This window comes from Pinus tabuliformis, chromosome 7, assembly GCF_031772625.1.
Source record: "Pinus tabuliformis cultivar Carrire ecotype Pingquan chromosome 7, CPIR1, whole genome shotgun sequence".
Lineage (NCBI taxonomy): Eukaryota > Viridiplantae > Streptophyta > Pinopsida > Pinales > Pinaceae > Pinus > Pinus tabuliformis.
This window is the reverse complement of record NC_142293.1, coordinates 1,331,405,733-1,331,427,844: the sequence shown is the minus strand read 5'-3', so window position 1 is coordinate 1,331,427,844 and position 22,112 is coordinate 1,331,405,733. Positions and strand designations below refer to the sequence as shown.

Genomic DNA, 22,112 nt, shown 5'->3' with positions numbered 1-22,112 from the left:
TGTGGGTGGGGATGGTATGTGCAGAATTCTCCGCCTTATTAGATTGATCACACTTCTTGGCGAAACCTTCGCGAGTTCTTCTTCACCCCCTCGCGGAGGTGAAATCAAGGGGCTAGTTTCTAGTTCTGTGCTACCTTCGTTTCTGTAGATCCTCCCACTCCGCATAGCCCAAAACATCAATTTATTCGCATAACCCACTTTTCACACAGTAGCATTTTAATCCAAGTGTTCAAATATTTAACGTACTTACCTCGCGATCCCTTGAGGAAGTGTCGTTTTGCCTCGCTATAGCTTATTGAAGTATCTACCACGAATTTGGTGATGAACCCTCCTATGATTCGATCGAGCCAATGATCGATAGCACACGCAATCCTATCTTCCGATGCTTCCAGTCTGCGCACCAATTATGGAGTCCACACAATAGGTTTGTCGAGTTTACACCTTCCTTGGCTATCTGCTAGCTTTGCAATCCACTTGTACAATTCAGTGGGGAAGGATGTAAAGAAAATTTCGTGGATCTCTGTATACAAGTAGCAGTCTAACCACTCTTCCTTTGATAGTCGCAGATTCTTGTTTTCCTGCACCTCAAACTCGTGAATCTTTCTGTCCAACCAATCTTCAATTCCTTTATTTGTCGGATTCCAGTGATACAACATCAAACATCTCTATGTAGTTCCTGGTCCCGACAACAGAACCATTTGTTGGCTTGTTGGAGATTGACCCAGGTTCGGAGTTAATTAGCCAAACAAATCCCTGTACTACTAGCCCTTTCGGCAACAGTCTGCGGACTGAGGTCTCACCCGAAGTAGTATGGGAGGGTGCTAGAACCAGGTTTCTGCACCCTTGAGATGTCTAATGAGGTTCGACTGGTCCTCTGTTTGTTCATGCGGGAAGGTTGTTTCGCGAACTTTCTCGTTCCTCGCAGCCTGATACACTGCCTTCGCACAGCCCTAACTAGGGGTTATGCTGCGCTCTGCACTATTACCCGAGATCTTACTTATCTTCCAACACTAATTAATAACCTTCGCCTACTTGAATGTCTTAAGTTATAATTAGTATCAAAAAACATTCATACAGGTTCGCGTAGTAAATAAACAATATACTTGCAAATTATATCCAATCATGCATTAAAGCAGGAAAAGATACACAGAATTATAGTAAAAATTCTCTTTATTGATTCTCCCAATAGTTACAGACTTGACCTTCCCTGCGCACTCAGCTATAGGGGTCCACGCACTCAGCTGTGGACTACTAGGCCTTTGCGCACTTAGCTACAGAGCCTTCTCCTACTCTATGACCCACAGACACACTTTACACTTCGACTCAATCACTTAGACTTCTCCTCTTTTTTCCCTATTCCATCTTCTATTTTTCATCTTATACACTTAGAGCCTCACTCTATTTATACAATCCCATGGTCCGCAGACCATGTGTAGGTCTATGTAGTCGACATTACATTACAAAAACTAGGGTGGAAAACCTTGTGACTCTATTATACTTTCACACCCCGCGTCCACAATTCACAGAGCTTTTACAAGAATATTCGGTCAAAACTTGGGCTTTAAGCCCCAAAACTTGCCTTAGGGGAATTCCATGCCCAACACCAAGGCTCTATCCCTCAAGTGTGTCCCCGACAACGACATCAAAATGTTTGGTGCAATATTTGATAATAACAATTACTCACATTTAATTGTTAATATAAGGTCATAGACTTTGGGGCACTACACTGTTTATGTGCAGATCAATGCAGTATTGATCTGTTACACTAAGGACCTAACTAGGAAAAGCATAAAAAACTTGCATCACTCAGGGTTTCCATAAGAGATTCGACTCCTACTCTTCAATAATTAGAATACCTTCAGTGACAGGTTCACAAAACTTAACTATGAAATCCTACCTAAGGGACCATTGAGTTATTAGTGCTAAATCCTTCTGGACAAATTGACATTTTGTTCCCTCCAATTTTTAGGTGGAAGAAGGACTCAAGAACTCATAATGGATTCCAAAATCACACTTCAATAAAGGAAACTTAAGCATAACAAGCAACTCCTATCAGCTAGGCAATGTTGTTGTCACAAAATTAAAAGCAAAGGATGATTGAACTTAAGTTTCCCCTAGGGTCACTCAACTAATATGTACTCATTAATGATCTAGATACAATGTAAATAGAGTCAAATGTGTATAGTCTGTAACAAACTCTATTTTAAATCACCATAACATCGGTTAGATCGACAAATTATCAATTATAAAACATCATACATAATTTTCTTTCAAAGGAGGAATAATAGAACATTAATATTATTTGAGTTCTAATTCAAAACTCAACCAAACTCAACATTTTGAATGAAAATATACAACAAATATGTAAATGATGATATAATTATACAAGGTGCACAAGATCCATTAACAAATCCTTGTATTGATACATGCAAGGCATGAATAAAGATAAGTATCACAAAGTTAAATATTTTCCTTGTATGTGAAACCATTTATTCACTAGTATGCATAGTAATCGATGAGTTTAGGCTAGCTTCTATAGCAAGTATAAAATGATTTAAGGTTCACAAAGTTACTAAGAAATATCTTCTACCAACAATAAATCTTGTGTGTTAATCCCTTTTGAAAAACACAAATGTTAACCATAAGTGAAACATCTGAGGGTGATATTCGTCATTCTTGCATACAAAGGGTAGAACAGCCACACATTAGTCAAAATATAACACAACAAAGGATCTCAAACCATGATATGCAACCATTCATATAAGATGTGTACTATTAAACCATGAGATCATACATTAAACTACTATAGGACAAGAGGCAATTTTAACATATAAATCTTTGAGGTTTGATCTGATTCAAGAGTTCAATACAATCTTATTCCAATATTCACACATTCAACCATGTGATTCTATGATTCAAATTAGTAAATCAATCCATGTGTAAACAACACATATATTAACCATTTAACCTCGTGATTTGCTAGTTATATAAACATTCTACTAGAAACGGAGTATTATTTACAATATCCAAACCACACACAAACTAAGCATTAAATCAAGAGAAATAAAGGAGGGTAACGCGTTGGGTTGGTGGTCCCAGACCAATCAGTAACATTGCCTCTCTTAGAAAACTAAATCGTAATGAAATTGAACATAGCATATGAAGAAACCTGAGCATTGACAATCGATATTAGAAACCCCAGAATTCGACATCAAAAGGAGCATAAAAAGGCTTGATCTCGAGTGGCCACCACATGGGATCATCCTGCAGCCGTAAAACAATGAAAAAATCTTCCCTTTTCCAACCCCACAAACCTACATTCTACTCACACATTCATACAACAAAGATCGGGGTGAATTGAAAGTAATTTCCCCAAATATGGTTTGTCAAATCATGATTAATCTACAAAGGATTATTTTTGATGCATTCTTGGGTGAAGATATGATTATATATGATTAATTTAGCATGAAATCTTCTGAGAATAGCTTAATTTGGTTCATTTTGCTAACTTGTTGCTCAGTTTAGGGCATAGTTGGTCATTAGCCATAACTAGAAACATATCCTTGAAAGAATTGTGGATATCTCTCAAATTGTGCACTTTCATGAATAATTTTTTGCAAGTATCTTAATTGGGTATGTCTTAAACAAAACTCATGTTTTAGATTTTCGAAATTCTTCTTCATTTGCCTGAAAATAATTCCTGAAGTTAGTTAGTCAATTCTTCCTAGCATAAGTTGTTCAGAATGTTGGTCAAGGCTTGAAATTTTCTTTAATTGACCTAGGTATGATGTGAACAACATAAAACCATAAAATTGATACTAAGAGTAAAACCGATGTTTCAAAATTTTCCTTGGGATCATGTCAACCTCAAAAGCTGGTTACTAGATCTATATAGGAACCACAAGAACTAGGTGAAACCATCACCAACAAAAGCAAGCATAATCCTCTCTAATCTATCAAAAATAAAGGAAATGACAATAATGAACTACTTCAACATTCATAAATTCATTATGAAAAAATTTAGTAAAAAAGGCCATGAATGGATGACATTAGGCAATGGGATGAGCAAAAAAAAATGTTGTTTTAAATGAAACGAAAAATTACAAATTGGCAATCCCAATAGCATTAGCGCATACATATAGGAATATTGCCAAAATCTTAATAAAATTATTAATGCATAGATTTCGCAAATAAATTGTTGTAGAATGATATATGGTGATAATTTAACTCGTAATAAAGATATATATATATATATATATATATATATATATATATATATATGAGAGAGAATATAGAAATGAATTGCGAATGAAGAAAAATATACATCGATCCACCATGGAATGAAGATTGAGACAAAATTTATAAGATTATTAATTAACATAGCTATATTATTATAATTAAGAAAGATAGCACGAGAAAGGAGGGAAGTGCGTCGGTTAAAAAATTAATGAATAAACACATAAATTAAGAAGTAAAAGCAGTAACCACCCGTTGCTTCGTACGAAGAAGCAACTAAATAATGTCGAGGGAAATGAGGGCATCATCCTTGGACACTAGTGGGAGCTTTTGTTGTGCATGGTTTATATTAAATTATTTTATCATCTTTCATGAATTGATTAAAGGCGGGTGGTTTTATTATTGGTGTAGGGTTAGTTTTACTATGGTTTGGGGTTAGCTTTCATTTTCATGAATGATAATTTTAGGCATGGTGGTTTTGCTAGTGATGTGATTTATACGTCATTTTCATGGGTGATAATGGTGGTGAGGGAGGGTGGTTTTAATGTTAGTGTGAGGTGAGTCTCAAGGGAGTGTGGTTTTACTATTATTGTGGGATTAAACCTCGTTTTCACTAGCGATAACTATATTGGAGCATGCCTGAGCTATTTTGGAATATTCTTAGTGTACCCCAGTACTTAAGAATAAAAAAATGTTTTTACCCGTTTGAATGAAAATTATAACTAACGTTGGACAATAGTATAAGATTTGGGTTTAAATAGATCAGATTGGATTAACTTATCATGTTCCACGAATTGATTGAGTTTGAGTGGTTTTACGGTTGCGTGGGGCTAGGGGGGCTAGGCCTCGTTGTCACGAGAATAATTATTTTCGAATATTCTTGGTCGTATTTCTTATATATTAATAAGAAATTTGTATTTCAAAAAATTTATAATCAATAAACTAAGTACAAAGCTAAAATAATTTAATTTGGTTTTTTATTAAGAAACATGTTGGTATGTTTATAGATAGTAGTGTTGGAAAAAGGAAACAAGTTATTATTTGGAATTACTCTTTTGTTTTATTTGTTTTTTTTATTTATATGGTCTTATCATTAATGGAAACGTATTTTAGATTGCCCATTTATTAAATAGTTAATTTAGTATTTTGATTTTAAAAATATATTTTTATATTTTTATTTTGTAAATATTAAAATTTAAGTTAGATTGTTTTCATTTCATTAAATAATTAATGTAATATTTTTATTATAAATATTTAATTTTATAATTTTTTATTTTGTCAATATTAAAGATTTGATTGCATCAATTAGTTAAGAATGATGCTATTTATTTTTAAAAATTTATTTTTTCTTAAAAGTATAATAAGTTGAGTTTTCATGATTATTAAGTTATATACAGTATATGCATTTATATAATGACATGATGCCCCACTTTTTTTTAATAAGTGGAAGATGTTCAAAGTTTAAGTTGTAAACAATAATCTCTTTAATTCTTCCCTATTGTAAATATTTTTTATTTAGATTTTTTTAATAAATATTTAAGTATGTTAGATCATGCACAACATGTCTTCTTTTTAATTCTTCCATATTTTTATATTGTAAATATTTTTTATTTAGATTTTTTTAATAAATATTTAAGTATGTTAAATCATGCACAACATGCATTCTAATTTGTGATGAGTAATTGATGTTTAACATTTGAGTAAACATAAACATTTTAGTAGTTCTTCTTTATTTTTTATTATGAATTATTTCTTATTTTTTAATCAACAAAAATCTATCATAATTCAGTTATCAAACCAATAGTGACAACAACTATCATTTGGTATTCCCTGCAGATGCAGGCTAACTCGTCACTATTATACCCCAAATAACAATAAATAATTCCCTATTCTATATTGTAAAAAAAACTATTTTTTAAATTATTCTTAATTTTACTTAATTCTTGTTTATCATGAATGTTCTTGTCTATACATGTAATTACATAAAAATTTAATTATATAATGTAAAACAATGTTTCACTCTTCAAAAATAAATAAATATTCCATATTTAAATAGGGAAAAATATATTATCAATTTCTCTTTATTTTAAAAAATATCAAATTAAAATGATTATTATTATTATTATTATGATATAATTTTTATTCATAATTAAATATTTCTTTTATTAAAATTATTGAAACCAAATATATCATAACAATATAATATAAATATATCATAATAATATAATATAATTCTACATTTACTTCTTTGGTAATACTTAATAACATTTAAATATTCTTAATATAACTCTACATTTACTTCTTTCGTGATATTTAATAACATCTAAATATTCTTAATAATTTTGAAATTATAAAAAATATTTAAAATATCATATTTATAATACATGTTTCTTTTAACATTATTCATACAATGCAACACCACATGTGACCTCTTATAATTTTGAAATTATAAAAAATATTTAAAATATCATATTTATAATACATGTTTCTTTTAACATTATTCATACAATGCAACACCACATGTGACCTCTTATTAGATGTTTGGCATTGTTGGGCATTTAAGTGAAAAGGAAACATTTTATTAATTCTTTTATTAAATAAATTTTTATTTTATTTAATATTTATTTATAATATGTAAATATAATAGGATAAGATATCTTATTTTTATTAAAAAAGAATCCAAGTTTTTTTCTTTTAATTTTATTTTAATATTATAAATTATAAAAAATTAAATTTATCTTAATATTATTCATACACTTAAAAATAATTATAAATATTAATATTTTTTATTTTACATAATTAATAAATAATAATATTTTTTCATTTTATTTCCATTTTTATTCTCAGTATTAAACAAATATTATTATATAAATTTTGCTATTACATGAAAATATTCTCCCCCAAACTTTATTCTTTCTTATATGGTTGTTGCAAAATGTGAGTACATAGAATATTCTAAACAAATACCTTATTCTCATTCATACTAATCGTCCTTTTCTCAAAGGAAATTCATGGGACATTATGTACTGAATCCAAATAATTGGGTTTAGCCCTTTTTTCCAAAAAAATAATTGGGTTTAGGCTTTTTAATCGATGAAGGAAAAAATCACGCAGTAAAAAGTTAATTGGTCTTATTGGAATAAAAAATAATAAATATTTTATTAATTAATTTTTAATCCGAAACATTTATTTATATGTTTATTTTTTAATATTATAATAATGTAATTTAATTTAATTATAAAAAACATTTCATATAAAATATTTTTAAGTATAATTTTTTTTAATTAAAAATAAATTTAAATATTATTTAAATGCCAAAGATGTAAATTAAAATGAATATTTATATATCTAATTTATGTTTATTGTTTATTTTATTAATTTTAAAAATGATTTAATTTTGATTTTTTTAATCCTTCGTAAGAATGAAAACAGCATTATTATTTGTAAAATACGTTTACTTTATATTTAATTTTAGAATAAAATTAAACAATAAAATAATTATAACTTTAATTTATTTTATTTTTTATTAATTTTTTAGTTATTGTGATAATGATGATTAACATTTATTGAGACTAAAATGGTTAATTGGATCTTAAGACAGAAGTTGTTAATTGAGATTATTTAAGATTCTATTTATGTGGTCAAAAAGGAGAGAAAGAAGGGTTTCAAGGTCGTTTTCGTGACTCAACAAGTCAAGGAAGTTGGTAGTGGAGCAAATGTTATGGAAATGAGAATAGATGTGAGCAAGAGTGGGACAATCCAAGACTGACTCAACAAGTCAAGGACATTGGTAGTGGGGAAAATATTATGGAAATGGAGCAAATATTATGGAAATGAGAACATATGTGAGCAAGAGTGGGACAATCCAAGACTGACTCAACAAGTCAAGGACGTTGGTAGTGGGGAAAATATTATGGAAATGAGAACCGATATCAATAAGGGTAGGACAATCCAAGAGAAAATGTTTTTCATATTAGACTTTCTTAGTATCGCAAAGGAGTTCTATTCCTTTGTCCCAAAGAATCTTGGGAATAGACCAACGTCCAATTTCACTCAGAAGCTCATGGGAATTATAAAATAATGATTTTTTTTATTAATTTTATTAGAAATTTAATTAAAAATTAGAAAATTTATAATTTGAAACAATTAAATCTACATAATCCAAATATATCAAAAAATTTCCAAAACCTTAAATCTATTTTTACATTTAAAAAAGTTACACATGTATTTTATTTATTTATTTATTTTTTAAATAATGTTATATACAACTTCCAAGTTTTTTTTAACGAAAAAGGTAGAGATTTGTATAAAAAAAAAATGGATTACAAGGCCAAAATCTTTATATATTCCAATGTTCCTTGGGGGTTTGAGATTGAGCACAAATGTTCAATCCAAACCTTTAAAAGAGTTACCCATGACACAAATATTTCAATCCCCTTACAACCAAATAATTTTCAAATTAAATAATGTTATATACAACTTCCAAGTTTTTTTTTAACGAAAAAGGTAGAGATTTGTATAAAAAAAAATTGGATTACAAGGCAAAAATCTTTACATATTCCAATGTTCCTTGCGGGTTTGAGATTGAGCACAAATGTTCAATCCAAACCCTTAAAAGAGTTACCCATGACATAAATATTTCAATCCCCTTACAACCAAATAATTTCCAAAAACCCCCAAAATACATACACACTCACATTCCATTTTTAATTATATTTTTATTTTGATCTAGAATGATTTCTTGTTTTCCTCAGAGATTTGTTTTTTTCCTTTCTTCCCAACTTGAATCTAACTTGCATTTTCTGACGAATCATTTTTCGGCAACTGCAAGGCATTTTTCTTGAAATCTTCCTCATCTGCTTAATATGCCCAAGAAATTTCCTATTTATTAAGATTCCTTGTGGTTTCTAGAATCTCCTTTCCATGAGGGTTTGTTGCTTTTCTACTAACGCTACATCTAGGGAATCTTTTCTGGCAAGCAGAGGATCCACACTTGAAAGCGATTTTTCCTACTCAGATTTTGTTGTTGCGATTGCGGTTTCTTTGACTGAATTTCTTCCTTCTTGTGTTCTGGCTCTTTTTTCTCTTGAATATCTTCTTCTTTGTATAATGTATAGTGATCACCTTGTGCACCTTCCCACCATTTGGGCCTTCTGGTTTTTTCCGATCTTTGCTATTCTGAGGATGATCGGGGTAGTGTTTAATTACATGCCTCCTTTCATAGCATGCTCTACACCGAAATGAGATATTCTCATAGTCTAGCTTTTAGACCCAAACATACTTTGGAGTCATCAAATTAATCTCTGCGGGAAAACCCTTGTTGAAGTTAATCTCCACACAATTCTAGGCATAAGTAGACTTAAAAAAAAAATTGTTTCAGGATGAGGAAAGCAATCCGTGATTCAAAAAATGCAAGGGAAGGTTCGATAATCTTCCCCAAACTGGGGCAAAATGCAAGGGAAGGTTCGATAATCTTCCCCAAACTGGGGCTGAAGAAATCAATGTCGTTAGTATATCAAAAGTAGAAGACCAAGGCTACATGCAGAGGCCAACACTCCCCAAAAAACGCGGCCCAACTTCACAAATATTCTTCTTCTCTTCAATCTTTTCAAAAATCATAACACCCAATGTCATAGGGTAAATATTTAGCTTGTCCGTCAAAAGGGGCTTCCATGTCTCAGAGATTCATTTATGCAGATCGACCAGCTGCGACCATAACCCATTATCCCTGGAAACCAAACCATTCTCTGAAAAATATTTTCTCAATCTAAAGCTTCCTCATCCACAAGAACATTAAGAGAAGAAATTTCTTGCACCATTTGAAGACCAAAACCAAACTTCAACATAGAGCTATGCGAAACCGAAAAAGAGCTAGCTTGACATATAACCATACCTATTAAAGAAAAATATTTATTTTCCAAATCACATGTATTCACAGTTGAATGATTTACAAAAGAGATATGTAGAAAATCTATGAAAACAAAGAAAATATTGAATGATCCCTTAATTTTAATTAAATTATTAGAAAATATTATAAATCTTATTTTCTCAATTCATTGTTGATCATAGTACAACTCAATATAAAGAAGATGTAGTAAAAATTATATACAACTCCCAAGTTAGCTATATATAACTCCCTAGCTCTCTCTTTCTCTATATAGGTTCTTTTTTAACTTTAACTTTGATTTTTTATTATATGTTGTTTATATATATATATATATATTAATTTGTATGTGTATGTAAGTTTGTATTTGAATAACAACACATACATTAAATAGTACATATTTGTATCTTAAAAATTATAGCCATTTTATGTAGTAAAACTATAATTTTTTAAGGACTCCAAATTGGATAACAAAAAATTGGGGTTTTGTAGGTATATACTTACTAAAATGACCCACCGAAAAACAAAATTTACAAGTCATACTATAAATGGTTGATAAGATAGTCCTTTATAATTGTATAATAGCAATCCATGTATATCTAACGAATAGGAGAAGACCTGATTTGACCTTTGATTTTTAAATCCCCCAATATGAATTTACATGTTTCATTAGGGCATTCGCCTACATTTCTATTGATATCACCTAGAACATAGAAATATGCTATTGAAGAGAACCTTTTACCTATTTTTCAAAATCTTTGAATAAGACTTTCTAATGTTTTGTCTCTTTGAAAAGAACTCTTCATCAAATGTTGAATAACCAAGAGAGTCTCCTAAAATACTAAAAAAAAATTATCTATTTTTCTTTTACTAACTAAATCCCCTTCTAAAACACATTAACTTCAACTTCTTTATTTCTCATACATTTTGCAACTTTAACTTCGTGAAACCAATAAAACACACTCCCAAAAAAAAAATATTTTATAACAAAACTGAAGGTAACGAAGCAAAGAGTAATAAAGTAGTAATTAATTTGAATACGGAAATACAAAATTTGTCTTACATGTATTGTTTTTTTCAAACTACCAAAAAAAAAAAAAAAAATCATGTTATATTTGAAAGTCTTCCTTAACGTATCTTTATTTAGAGGCATTACATGCCATCATACTGCAATGAACATGAGTGTAAAAAAAATTGACATGAATGGCGAGGTCCAAAAATATTTACGACTATCTTGGAAATGGAAGCACATATTCCAGTTCACGTGGCCCAGCAAACCAACCGGCATGGGACCCACATGTTTCAATGGGGTTTGCGGTCAAAGAGTGTTTGGGTTGCCCGGTCATGTGTCACCTCATGCGGGCAGCGTATAAGAATGTGCAAGGTGTATTACAATACAAGAAATGACTGAACCGGCACGGGAACGGAACGAGAGTGGATGTTGCCTGGCACTTGCGTTGGTCAGGGGCGTGGAAAAATTTAGATTTTGTTAAGTATAAAAAGTTACCTCCCGGACGGAAGAATACAGGAGTCCCTGGATTCCAGCGAATTAGATACCGGGGCGGGGGTAGCTGTAAGGGACGGGTGGTAGGCGATAGATTTGGCCCTTCGAGTTGATGCAGAGGCAGCGTACCACCCGCCACTTCACACGACTAGCGGCCACAATTCGGTTATATAGTCTTCCCTTCTACCCTTCCCACTTCATGTTTCACGTATATTAATAAACATATATTCTTCGTGAGAATCGCGAGGCCTGTGTTGTTTCGGCCTTCAGCGAGCCGCGGTCACCCAATTCGGTTCAATTATAACTGCCTGAAGTTGTATCTCTGGCTACAAAACAGGCGTGGCATTTCTGCCTTCCGTTCATATATACAATGTATATATTGCCTTTTGGTGTTGGCTGTGGTTTGTAATTTGTCCCGTTGAATATACATGTGGCCGTGAGAAGCTTGGAGAGGCTTCTGGCCTTTTCGGTCCCACTGGGACTGTTGTATCCAGTCGCGGCTGAAACGCCGGCGTCGCTATATATGGGACGGAGTTTCAGAGTGCTGTCAGTTGAGTAATCAGCTGCCTCAGTCCATAACAGCCTCGTTTGAGCAATTCAAGAAGATTCTGTTCTTTGAGTCTTGCAGAGGGGAAGTAATTTGGAAGATTTTGCGCGCCCTTGTACGGACGCTGTTAGATCGGATTTTTGGAGGTTAGCATGGCGACTTTGAAGACGAATCCCCAGGTTAATGGTATTGACAGTCACGGCGTCCGAGGAATTAGCTGCAAAACCGGGCGCTTGGGCGTCGGCAGAAAAGCGGATTCTCCCAGACACAACACCGTGCCTACTCAGAATCAGTTTGATTTCCACAAATCGAGCTTCGATTTTCAGAGCAATGGAATTCCGGGAGAATTCAAAGTGAAAGAGGTTGAGGATGATGAAGAAGAGGAAGAAGAGGAGGAGAAAGTGGTGTGGGATTTTCCGAAAGACGATCAAGTCGGAAATACAGATCCCCGGGACATTGGAACTGCCGATGAATGGATTAAGAGGAATGCCCAGTTGATTCGTCTCACCGGAAAACATCCCTTCAATTCCGAACCACCGCTGTCCCAGCTGATGAAGGCCGGGTTCGTTACCCCTGCGTCTCTGCATTATGTGCGCAATCATGGCTACGTCCCACGCGGGAATTTCGAAGGCTGGACTGTAGAAGTCTCTGGGTTTGTAAAGAGACCCATGAAATTTACCATGCGTCAACTCTTGGATGAGTTCAAACCCCGTGAGCTTCCCGTCACGCTCGTCTGCGCGGGGAATAGAAGAAAGGAGCAGAATATGGTGAAGAAAACCATTGGATTCAACTGGGGCGCCGCGGGAGTTTCGACCTCGGTTTGGCGAGGCGCCCGGCTCTACGACGTTTTGCGCCGCTGCGGAATCATGTCGAAAAAGAAAGGCGCGCGCTACGTGTGCTTTGAAGGGGCCGAGGATCTGCCAGGCGGAGGCGGCTGCAAGTATGCAACCAGCGTTTCAGTCGACATCGCAATGGACGAGTCGAGGGATTTGATGCTCGCGTATTTGCAGAACGGCGAATTTCTGCAGCCGGATCATGGGTTTCCGGTGAGAATGATAATTCCGGGATTTATCGGAGGCCGAATGGTGAAATGGCTGAAGCGCATCGTGGTCACGTCTGGGGAATCCGATAACTTTTATCATTTCAATGACAACCGTGTTCTCCCTTCTCATGTCGATGCCGATACAGCGAATTCGGAAGGTTAGACAATCACGAATTGACTCTGCACGTGATATTTTGTTTTATCTCGATAGATCGGTCATGACGAAATTTGTATTTTTTCTCTCTGTGACAGGCTGGTGGCAAAAACCAGAATACATCATCAATGACCTCAACATAAACTCTGTCATCACAACGCCGTGCCATGAGGAAATCTTGCCGATCAATTCTGCTACCACGCAGAGACCTTACACTCTGCGAGGATACGCATATTCTGGTACGTTTTGCTGTTTTTTCCGGCAAAGAAAATCTCTGAATTAAAAAAACAAAACCTCGTGTAGGGGGTGTCCTCGAATTTTGTGCCGCTAGTTGTTCTTCGATTTCTTTTCTTTTCTAATTTGACATGACGTAGCCTGATTCAGTCATTGCGACAAAATACTGATTGTTGGCGCTCCAGGCGGCGGGCGAAAAGTTATAAGAGTCGAAATAACGTTCGATGGCGGGGAAACGTGGAAGCTATGTACAGTGAATCGCCCGGAAAAACCCACGAAATACAACAAGCACTGGTGCTGGTGCTTTTGGGAACTGGATGTCGAAGTCATGGAGCTGTTAGCTGCGAAGGAGATCGCTGTCAGGGCTTGGGATGAAGCCATGAATACGCAGCCCAAGGATCTCACATGGAACGTTATGGTCAGTACTAACTTTCCATTTCTCCAATTCATTATGGGTATCAGCACAGCAAAATGGGTATCAGCTAAATCACAAGTTTCACAAGTCAGTTTGATTAGCAATTGGGATGTTAGGAAGTATTATGTAAATTCAAAAAGTATTATGTTAATTAGCAATAACAATGTTATGAAATATTATGTAAATTTAAGTTTCTAATAAACTTCTCTATATAAATTTTTCATTTTTTCATTGGAATCTGCTGGTCTTGCAGGGTATGATGAACAACTGCTGGTTCAGGGTGAAGCTAAATGTCTGCAAACCTCATCAAGGGGAAATCGGACTGATGTTCGAGCACCCGACCCGGCCGGCCAACCAGTCCGGAGGCTGGATGCTCCGAGACAAGCAAAATGAAAACAAAGAACAGCAAACCACAGTGAAGAAAACTTTCTCTTCCCCTGTAACGAACCCCGTGTCAAGGCACGTCACGCTTTCTGAGGTCCAGAAACACAACACGGCCGATTCCTGTTGGATTATCGTGCATCATCATGTTTACGACTGTACGAGGTTTCTCAAGGATCACCCGGGCGGAATGGACAGCATTCTCATCAACGCCGGTTTGGATTGCACGGAGGAATTCGACGCAATCCACTCAACCAAAGGCAAGGCCATGCTGGAGGACTACAGAATAGGCGAGCTCGTGACGGCGGCCGCGGAGAATGGATCATACTGCCCTTCCTCGGATACGTCCCCGTCTCCGTCTCCGTCTCCATCCCCGGACAATTCCTTGCATGGCGGATCGAGGGCAATGACAGCCCTGCTGCAGCAGCCCAAGTCGTTGCCCTCGATCAACGAGGTCGCGATTTCGAAACTCGTGGCTCTCAATCCGAAGCAAAAGATCTCCTGCAGGCTCGTCTCCAAGACCCACGTAAGTCGTGACGTAAGATTGTTCAGATTCGCACTTCCGAACCCGGATCAAACACTGGGTCTCCCAACTGGCAAACATATTTTTCTGTCTGCGAACATAAAGGGGAAGCTCTGCATCCGGGCTTTCACGCCCGTGAGCTCAGACGACGAAGCAGGATTCTTTGAGCTCCTAATCAAGATCTATTTCAAGAACGTCCACCCCAATTTCCCCCAAGGGGGCCTCATGTCGCAGTACCTGGAGGGCTTGGCTCTGGACAATTCCATAGACGTCAAAGGACCTCTTGGTCACATCCAGTACAGCGGGCGGGGCAATTTCACCATCAATGGAAAGCACAAATCAGCCAAGAAAATCGCAATGCTGGCAGGGGGCACGGGAATTACGCCTCTCTATCAAATCATCAGAGCCATTCTCAAAGATCCCGAGGACGAGACTGAGATGTTTCTTGTATATGCCAACAGAACCGAAGATGACATTCTTCTCCGTGACCAGCTGGACAATTGGGCCAACAACCATTCAAACTTCAAGCTGTGGTATGTCATCAGTAACTCTGTAAGAGATAACTGGAAATACAGCGTTGGTTATGTGGGGGAGGCGATCCTGAAACAACATATTCCCGATGGCTCTTCCAAAGGAACCATTGCTCTACTGTGTGGCCCTCCCCCCATGATCCAAGATGCCTGCCTACCTAACCTGGCCAAAATGAATTATGACATTCAGAATTCGTGTTTTCAGTTCTAATTACACCCTTCTGGTTAATCTAATTGGGACATCCCCTCCCACATCCTGTTATTAATTAAGCCATAGTCTAGTGTATAAAATCTGTTGACGTGTACAGCATCAAGTTAATTTCCTCCTTTTCTGTCACGTGCTTCCTTTTCATTTGCAGAAGCGTTGCTACTCTCAGTATTGAGCACTCCTGATCTCTGTAGCTTTTCTGAACCATGTGGACTTTTTCTGATGCAGGGATTTAGGGAATTCAGTTGGCATCTTGTAAATTAATTTTAATATGTTAGTGTGTTTTGGTTGTGATTTATTATTATTACAACGAGTCATAATATATAGAACAATAACAAAGGGTAACACAATACAAAATAATTTGATTTTACAAAGCATTGTCCACAACATAACGCCGGAAGGGTAAAATATATTTATAAAATGGTAGAATTGAAATCAGATATAATTAAACATTGGAATTAGAAAATGTCATTTATGTTCTATTTTTTATTAATAATTACAAATTTAAATATATATATTCAAAAAATATAAATTAATTAAAAAAAACAAATAAAAAATTTATAAAAATTTATTAAAAATTAATTAAAACAGTTTATGGATTTTGGATAGATAATGATTTGGTGTTTATTTTTTGATGTGAAGTTGATATTTTAGACATCTTCAAGATATAATCTTCTCAATCTAAAAAAATGCTTTTAATAATATAGACTATTAAAATTGAGAAATTGTATTATGTGCTGGCAAAATAAATTAAACATTAAATTTAAAAAATCATAATATTATATTAATTAAATTTTTAATAATCTAGAGTAATGAAGTTGAGGAAATATATTATATGCAATAATCTTTAAGCATCAAGTTTGAAAATATATTATGTTACATACTAATCAGTATGGGATTTAGGAAAAGATGTATTAAAATTTATGATTATGAAATATTTTAAATGAATAACAAATATTTATTAAAACATGTGTTTAAATACTAAGCTTGTTAAAAAATTATAATATTATGTTAAAATCTGAATTTAAAAAAAAATATATTATAAAATATTTTAAATGAATAATTTTTTTTTAAGTGTATTTATGTAATAAGATTATTAAAAACAAGATTATAAATGAAGTGATTTTTTAATTTAGAAATAGATGATATATTTATGTATAATGTAAATAAAGAAAATGTGTTTTTGTATATGTATGAGAAAATAATAATTATGATGATGATTAATGTCTACTAAGATTAATGTGGTCTATCAGATCTCAAAAAAGGAGAGTTTAATTGTCATTTTTCAAAATCTTGTTTTTTGATCAAGGAGCAGAGAAAGAAGCATTCCAAGATCGTTATAATTGGACTAGCTTAATAAGTCAAATAGATTAGAGATATAGCTGATAATAAGGAATTAAGAACAGATATGGACAAGAGCCACATAATAAGAAATGATTTTAAAAATATAAAACTAATTTTAAAATTAATTTTTTTTGTAAATATTAAAATATTAAAAATTCTAAACATATAATTTAGAAAATTATTCTTTTCAAAAATATATTTAAACAATGTGATATGAAATTAAAAACTTTATCTTTTAAAAAAAATTATAAATTTATTTTAAACCAATAAAAGTTCCAAAATATTCCATACATTGAACATAACATATCTAGATAATAAATGTTATTTTAAAAAATATTAATTTAAATAAAAATATTAATTTTTCAAAAATGATGATAGATATGTTTAAAATAAAATATAAAAAATATTTTAAATAAATAAAGATGGTTGTAAATTGAATTTATTTTGTACGGTTTGGATGAATAATTATTATTCTCTATTTAAATTTAATTAAATTTATATTGAATGATTGATATCATTTAGATTTAGATTTAATCTATATCCATATCTAATCCTAATGCATTGGTAATACTTAATATGTTAAACTTATAATAGTTATATTAATTTTTTTTTGTGTTGATTAGCTTTGAAGAACATAAGGCTTACCATTAATAGCATCTTCAAAATAAGCAAAATATTTAAATATTTTATTTGAACATATAACTTGGAAAAAATAAGTAAAAAATAATTATTTTTTTTAATGGTAAGTTTAAATTATAAATTTATAAAAAATTATATATTTATGTAATAAAAATTTTAAAATGATTTTAAAATTAAAAAATAAATATATTTTTGGTTAAATAATAAAAATGAATTTTTTTTATAATATTATATTGATATATTTGAATTTCTTAATTCTTAATTAAAAATAAAAATATTAGAAAAGATAAAAAAAATGTTAAATTAAATAAGCTTCAATTTTCTTATATTAGAAAGTATTGGATCTGATATGTAGAGAAGATATCTATCTTACCTAAATGTTTAGCTATTAAAGTATAAGAAGGTGTACATACTCTACCTCTCTTTAGATTTCAAACTCTAATCTCATTGGAGGAAACACATCTTCTCAACCATTAGGTCTACTCAAACTCTAAATCTCAAAATAAAAAACATATCTAGTTCTTTTAATGCTTAGCATTTTAAAAAATATAACAAAATAATTAAATTATTCAATGTCTAGCTGAAATAAATTATTTCAATAGCATCTTGCTATACATATTTATCTTAAATCTATATCTATAAAATACTAAAAAAGTTCAAGTCATTGAAAACCATTTTTTTTAAATTAAAAAACAAAAAAACATAACATATATTCAGAATCAACATACATCCATCTTATATACATAAAAAAAAATAGATCTATCGAGATAATTTTTTCCCAAAAAAAAAGAAAAAATTATACAGAGAAAAACTTCATTCCTTTTAATACATAATAAATCGAGACTTAAAATATTATAATTTTATTAATAAATAAATAAAAAATACCATTTTCATAACTATATAATAAAATTATAATTATAATATTCTTAAAAAATGTTAAAGATGCATTTTATAAAAATAACATAAATATAAAAACCACCCCTTAAAAGTTAAATATCGTATTTTAATATAATTGATATTGAACGAGAACCATACGAATATGTATTTTTTAAGGAGGGTAAAAAACCCTTATCGAGAATAAAACTTTTTGCTAGATTCGCAAATGTAACTTTTTTGTGGGTTAGAAAGAAGATTTAAAAAATAAATAAACTTCCACGACTACACATGATTAAAACAAAACTTAAATGATTTTGAAATTATTTTCTATAACCATATAAATCCCTTTTCATGACCTAAAAAATAACTATAAATAAAAGTAAAAAATAATATGATTCATAATTATATAAAAAATTAAAATAATAAAGAAATTGTTTTTGCTTTTATTCTAAAATTATTTTGTTTGGTTAAGAGCTCGTCTTCTTGGGACATAAAGAAATAAGTGGCCCAAGACCCAGTGTGTCACATCTCTATTTTGGTGGTGGTCTTTCAACCACACATAGGTACGCGTGGCACCACTACCCAATTTTTTTCACCAATACTAATGAGTACGGGCTATGCCTAACATTCAACACTTAGTTATTTTTCTGCAATCTACTAAGCATTCATCATTTTACACAACGGAAATAACATTCATCATCATCATCATCATATAAATATGCACAATGGATAACTTTTTTTAATGGGAGGGGCAACTCCTTGATTAGAGTCTGCCCAATAATAATAATGCAATATTTTACAAGTATTTTTACATAGTCAATCTTTGCCAGGAAACCACAAGATTCACCTTGAGAATTCTGCCAAAATATTGCAAATAGGTCTGCTCGTTTAGGGTCGCCCTTCTGTTCAGTAATGCCCTCGCTCGTTCAGGGTCGCCCTTCCATTCAACGGTGTCCTCGCTCATTCAGGGTCGCCCTTCAGTTCAACAACGCCCTTTCGTTCAACAATTCGGGCAGAGGCACCCTCTTGTGGGTCGCTCGCCACAGCTCGTCGCTGGGCAGGGACGCCCACCCATGTCAACCTCCCCGCCATCTTACCAACTGTGTCCGCTCACCCGCAACTTGCCCGGGCAGAGGCACCCTCACTATTGAAGCAAAAAAAGTTCCTTCTACAGATTAATTACTCTAAAAGACTTGGAATATGAAATTATCCATTGAGGATATAAATATTATATTAAATATATGAATAAGAATAAGAATGAATTTACAAATGAGAATGAGAGGCTTGCTTATATATCAAGCAAGTGTCTCTTCATGAAGAGCCATGTCTCATTTAGACATGTCTCTTCAGCCTAATTACTAGTTAACTAATAATTATTTATGCTTATTATCATTTACATTATTTTACATTATTTATATATATTTTATTTGTTACATTGCTTCCTTCCTCAAAAAGCTTTGTCCTCAAAGCTTGTCGATGAAAAAGGCTTGATCTCTTTTTCGGCTTTGAAAGTCTTTCTGTCTCGAAATAGTCATCCTTGTCGATACAAGTTGATATGATCTTCTTAGTGACAAACAAAATTGTCGCACTGAGAAGGGATCAGACCATCCCAGATTAATCTTCTGTGGAATATTCCGATCACTGGAATTTTGTAATGACTTGTTATAATAAGACTGGAGTGAGATTAAAAAGTAAAACTTACCTTTCACGTAAAGAGATTTTGTATCCCTTTTGTTTTCTTCTTTTACTTTTAAAATACCATGGGCAATTACCATGGGTTGTTTCTAAAACCACTGGCTTCTCCACGTAAAAAGTTTTAAATATCACTTGGTATGAGATTTTGTATTCCTTTTGTTTTTTCTTTTACTTTTAAAATACCATGAGCAATGACCATGGGTTGTTTCTAAAACCACAGGCTTCTACCAAGTGATTTTAATTTTAATTTCTTTATAGATATATATATATATATATATATATATATATATATATATATATATATATATATATATATAATTTGATTTTTTAATGTTCTTTTATTTATTTTTTTTACTTTTTCTTCTTCTTCTTTTTTTTAATTTATTTACTTATATTTTTTTTTGGTTAATTTTTTTTATGACCAAAGGTCAACTAGTAAATTTTCTTTTAATTTTAATTTTAATGGCCAAAGGCCTACTAAACAAAATGATTCAATTGTACAACAACACGGTTGACTAATTTCGATAGCCAAGGACCTAGATTGGAGAACGAGATCTGTGCACCGGTTAAGCAACCTAGAGGACCGAACTACTCTGATACCAAATGAAGTGAACAAAGTTCCTTCTACAAATTAATTACTCCAGAAGACTTGGAATATGAAATTATCCATTAAGGATATAAATATTATATTAAATATATGAATAAGAATAATGATATGAATTTACAAATGAGAATGAGAGGCTTGCTTATATATCAGGCAAGTGTCTCTTCATGAAGAGTCATGTCTCATTTAGACATGCCTCTTCAGCCTAATTACTAGTTAAATAATAATAATTTATGCTTATTATCATTTACACTATTTTACATTATTTATATATATTTTATTTGTTACAACTGTCATGCTGCCCTTCGTAACTCGTCGGGTAGACATGCCCCACTGCAGCTCACCGGGAATATGTGCCCCTCTGTAGCTCATCGGGCAGACGCACCCCACTGCAGCTCGTCCGTGGGCACGGTCGCCCCACCTGCGGTTCGTCTGCCTACAACTCGCCCAAACTCTACGTTTTTTGTTTCCTCGGCTCAGTATTATAGCCCTCAGCCTGCCTGCACCTCGCCCTCCTTGTTCGCTCTTCTCCTTGGCTCGTCCACCTTATGTTTTGAACTTGCTTTTTGATCAATTTCTTGATGCCTTTCCTCCATCAAGTTTCCCTCTATATATATGGGACCTCCAAGAGTCAGGGTGGGTAAGCCTACCCAGGCCGACCATATAAATCGCATAATAAAATATCAAGAGATGCGGCGGTCCACACGTCAGCCCACCAACTCGTCGGTTTTTCGACACCTCTTATAAACTCATCGCATGCGCCTTTCCATACTTAGCTGATTTTTAGAATTTCAGTTTTTCGACCCTCCAAGTAGCTCGTCGCAACTCATCATCACAACTCATCGCCACATGCTCTTTAGGGCGCGTTTAACTGAATGCACCCACTCGTCGTTGCAACTCAGCTCGTCGCCTTTAACCAAAGTTTGCCACCCCTTCGTTGCTCATCGCACATGCTCGTCTCGTGGGTGTGACACACTCCCCCACTTTAAATGGTTATTGTCCTCGACAACACCATCATACGACATTGCAAAGTGTCGCTAGCCCCAACATCTACAAAATGTTCATGCTACCCATCGTCCCCCACTTTAAATGGTTGTCATCCTTGACAACACCATCATACAACATCACAAAGTGTCGCTAGCCCCAACATCTACAAAATGTCCATGCTATCCATATTTGCTCCACCATCATACAAACCATCAAGGTTCATGACTCCATGAATAGGAAAGTCTCCTCAATCCATGATCATCAACTACATTTGTCGCAAATCCACATGCTACCCCACCGTGGATGGTT

At 33.2% G+C, this 22,112-nt stretch overlaps 1 protein-coding gene across 1 annotated transcript; it reads left to right on the top strand.

Moving 5' to 3' along the window:
- The first annotated feature begins 11,740 nt into the window (after nucleotides 1–11,740).
- On the top strand, nucleotides 11,741–15,930 carry LOC149252486 (nitrate reductase [NADH] 1-like). The gene is made up of 4 exons (XM_089459717.1): nucleotides 11,741–13,371; nucleotides 13,466–13,606; nucleotides 13,787–14,019; nucleotides 14,270–15,930. The coding sequence occupies exons 1-4, from the start codon at nucleotides 12,324–12,326 to the stop codon at nucleotides 15,659–15,661; spliced, it is 2,814 nt and encodes a 937-aa protein (XP_089315843.1). The 5' UTR covers nucleotides 11,741–12,323; the 3' UTR covers nucleotides 15,662–15,930.
- Nucleotides 15,931–22,112: the final 6,182 nt, after the last annotated feature.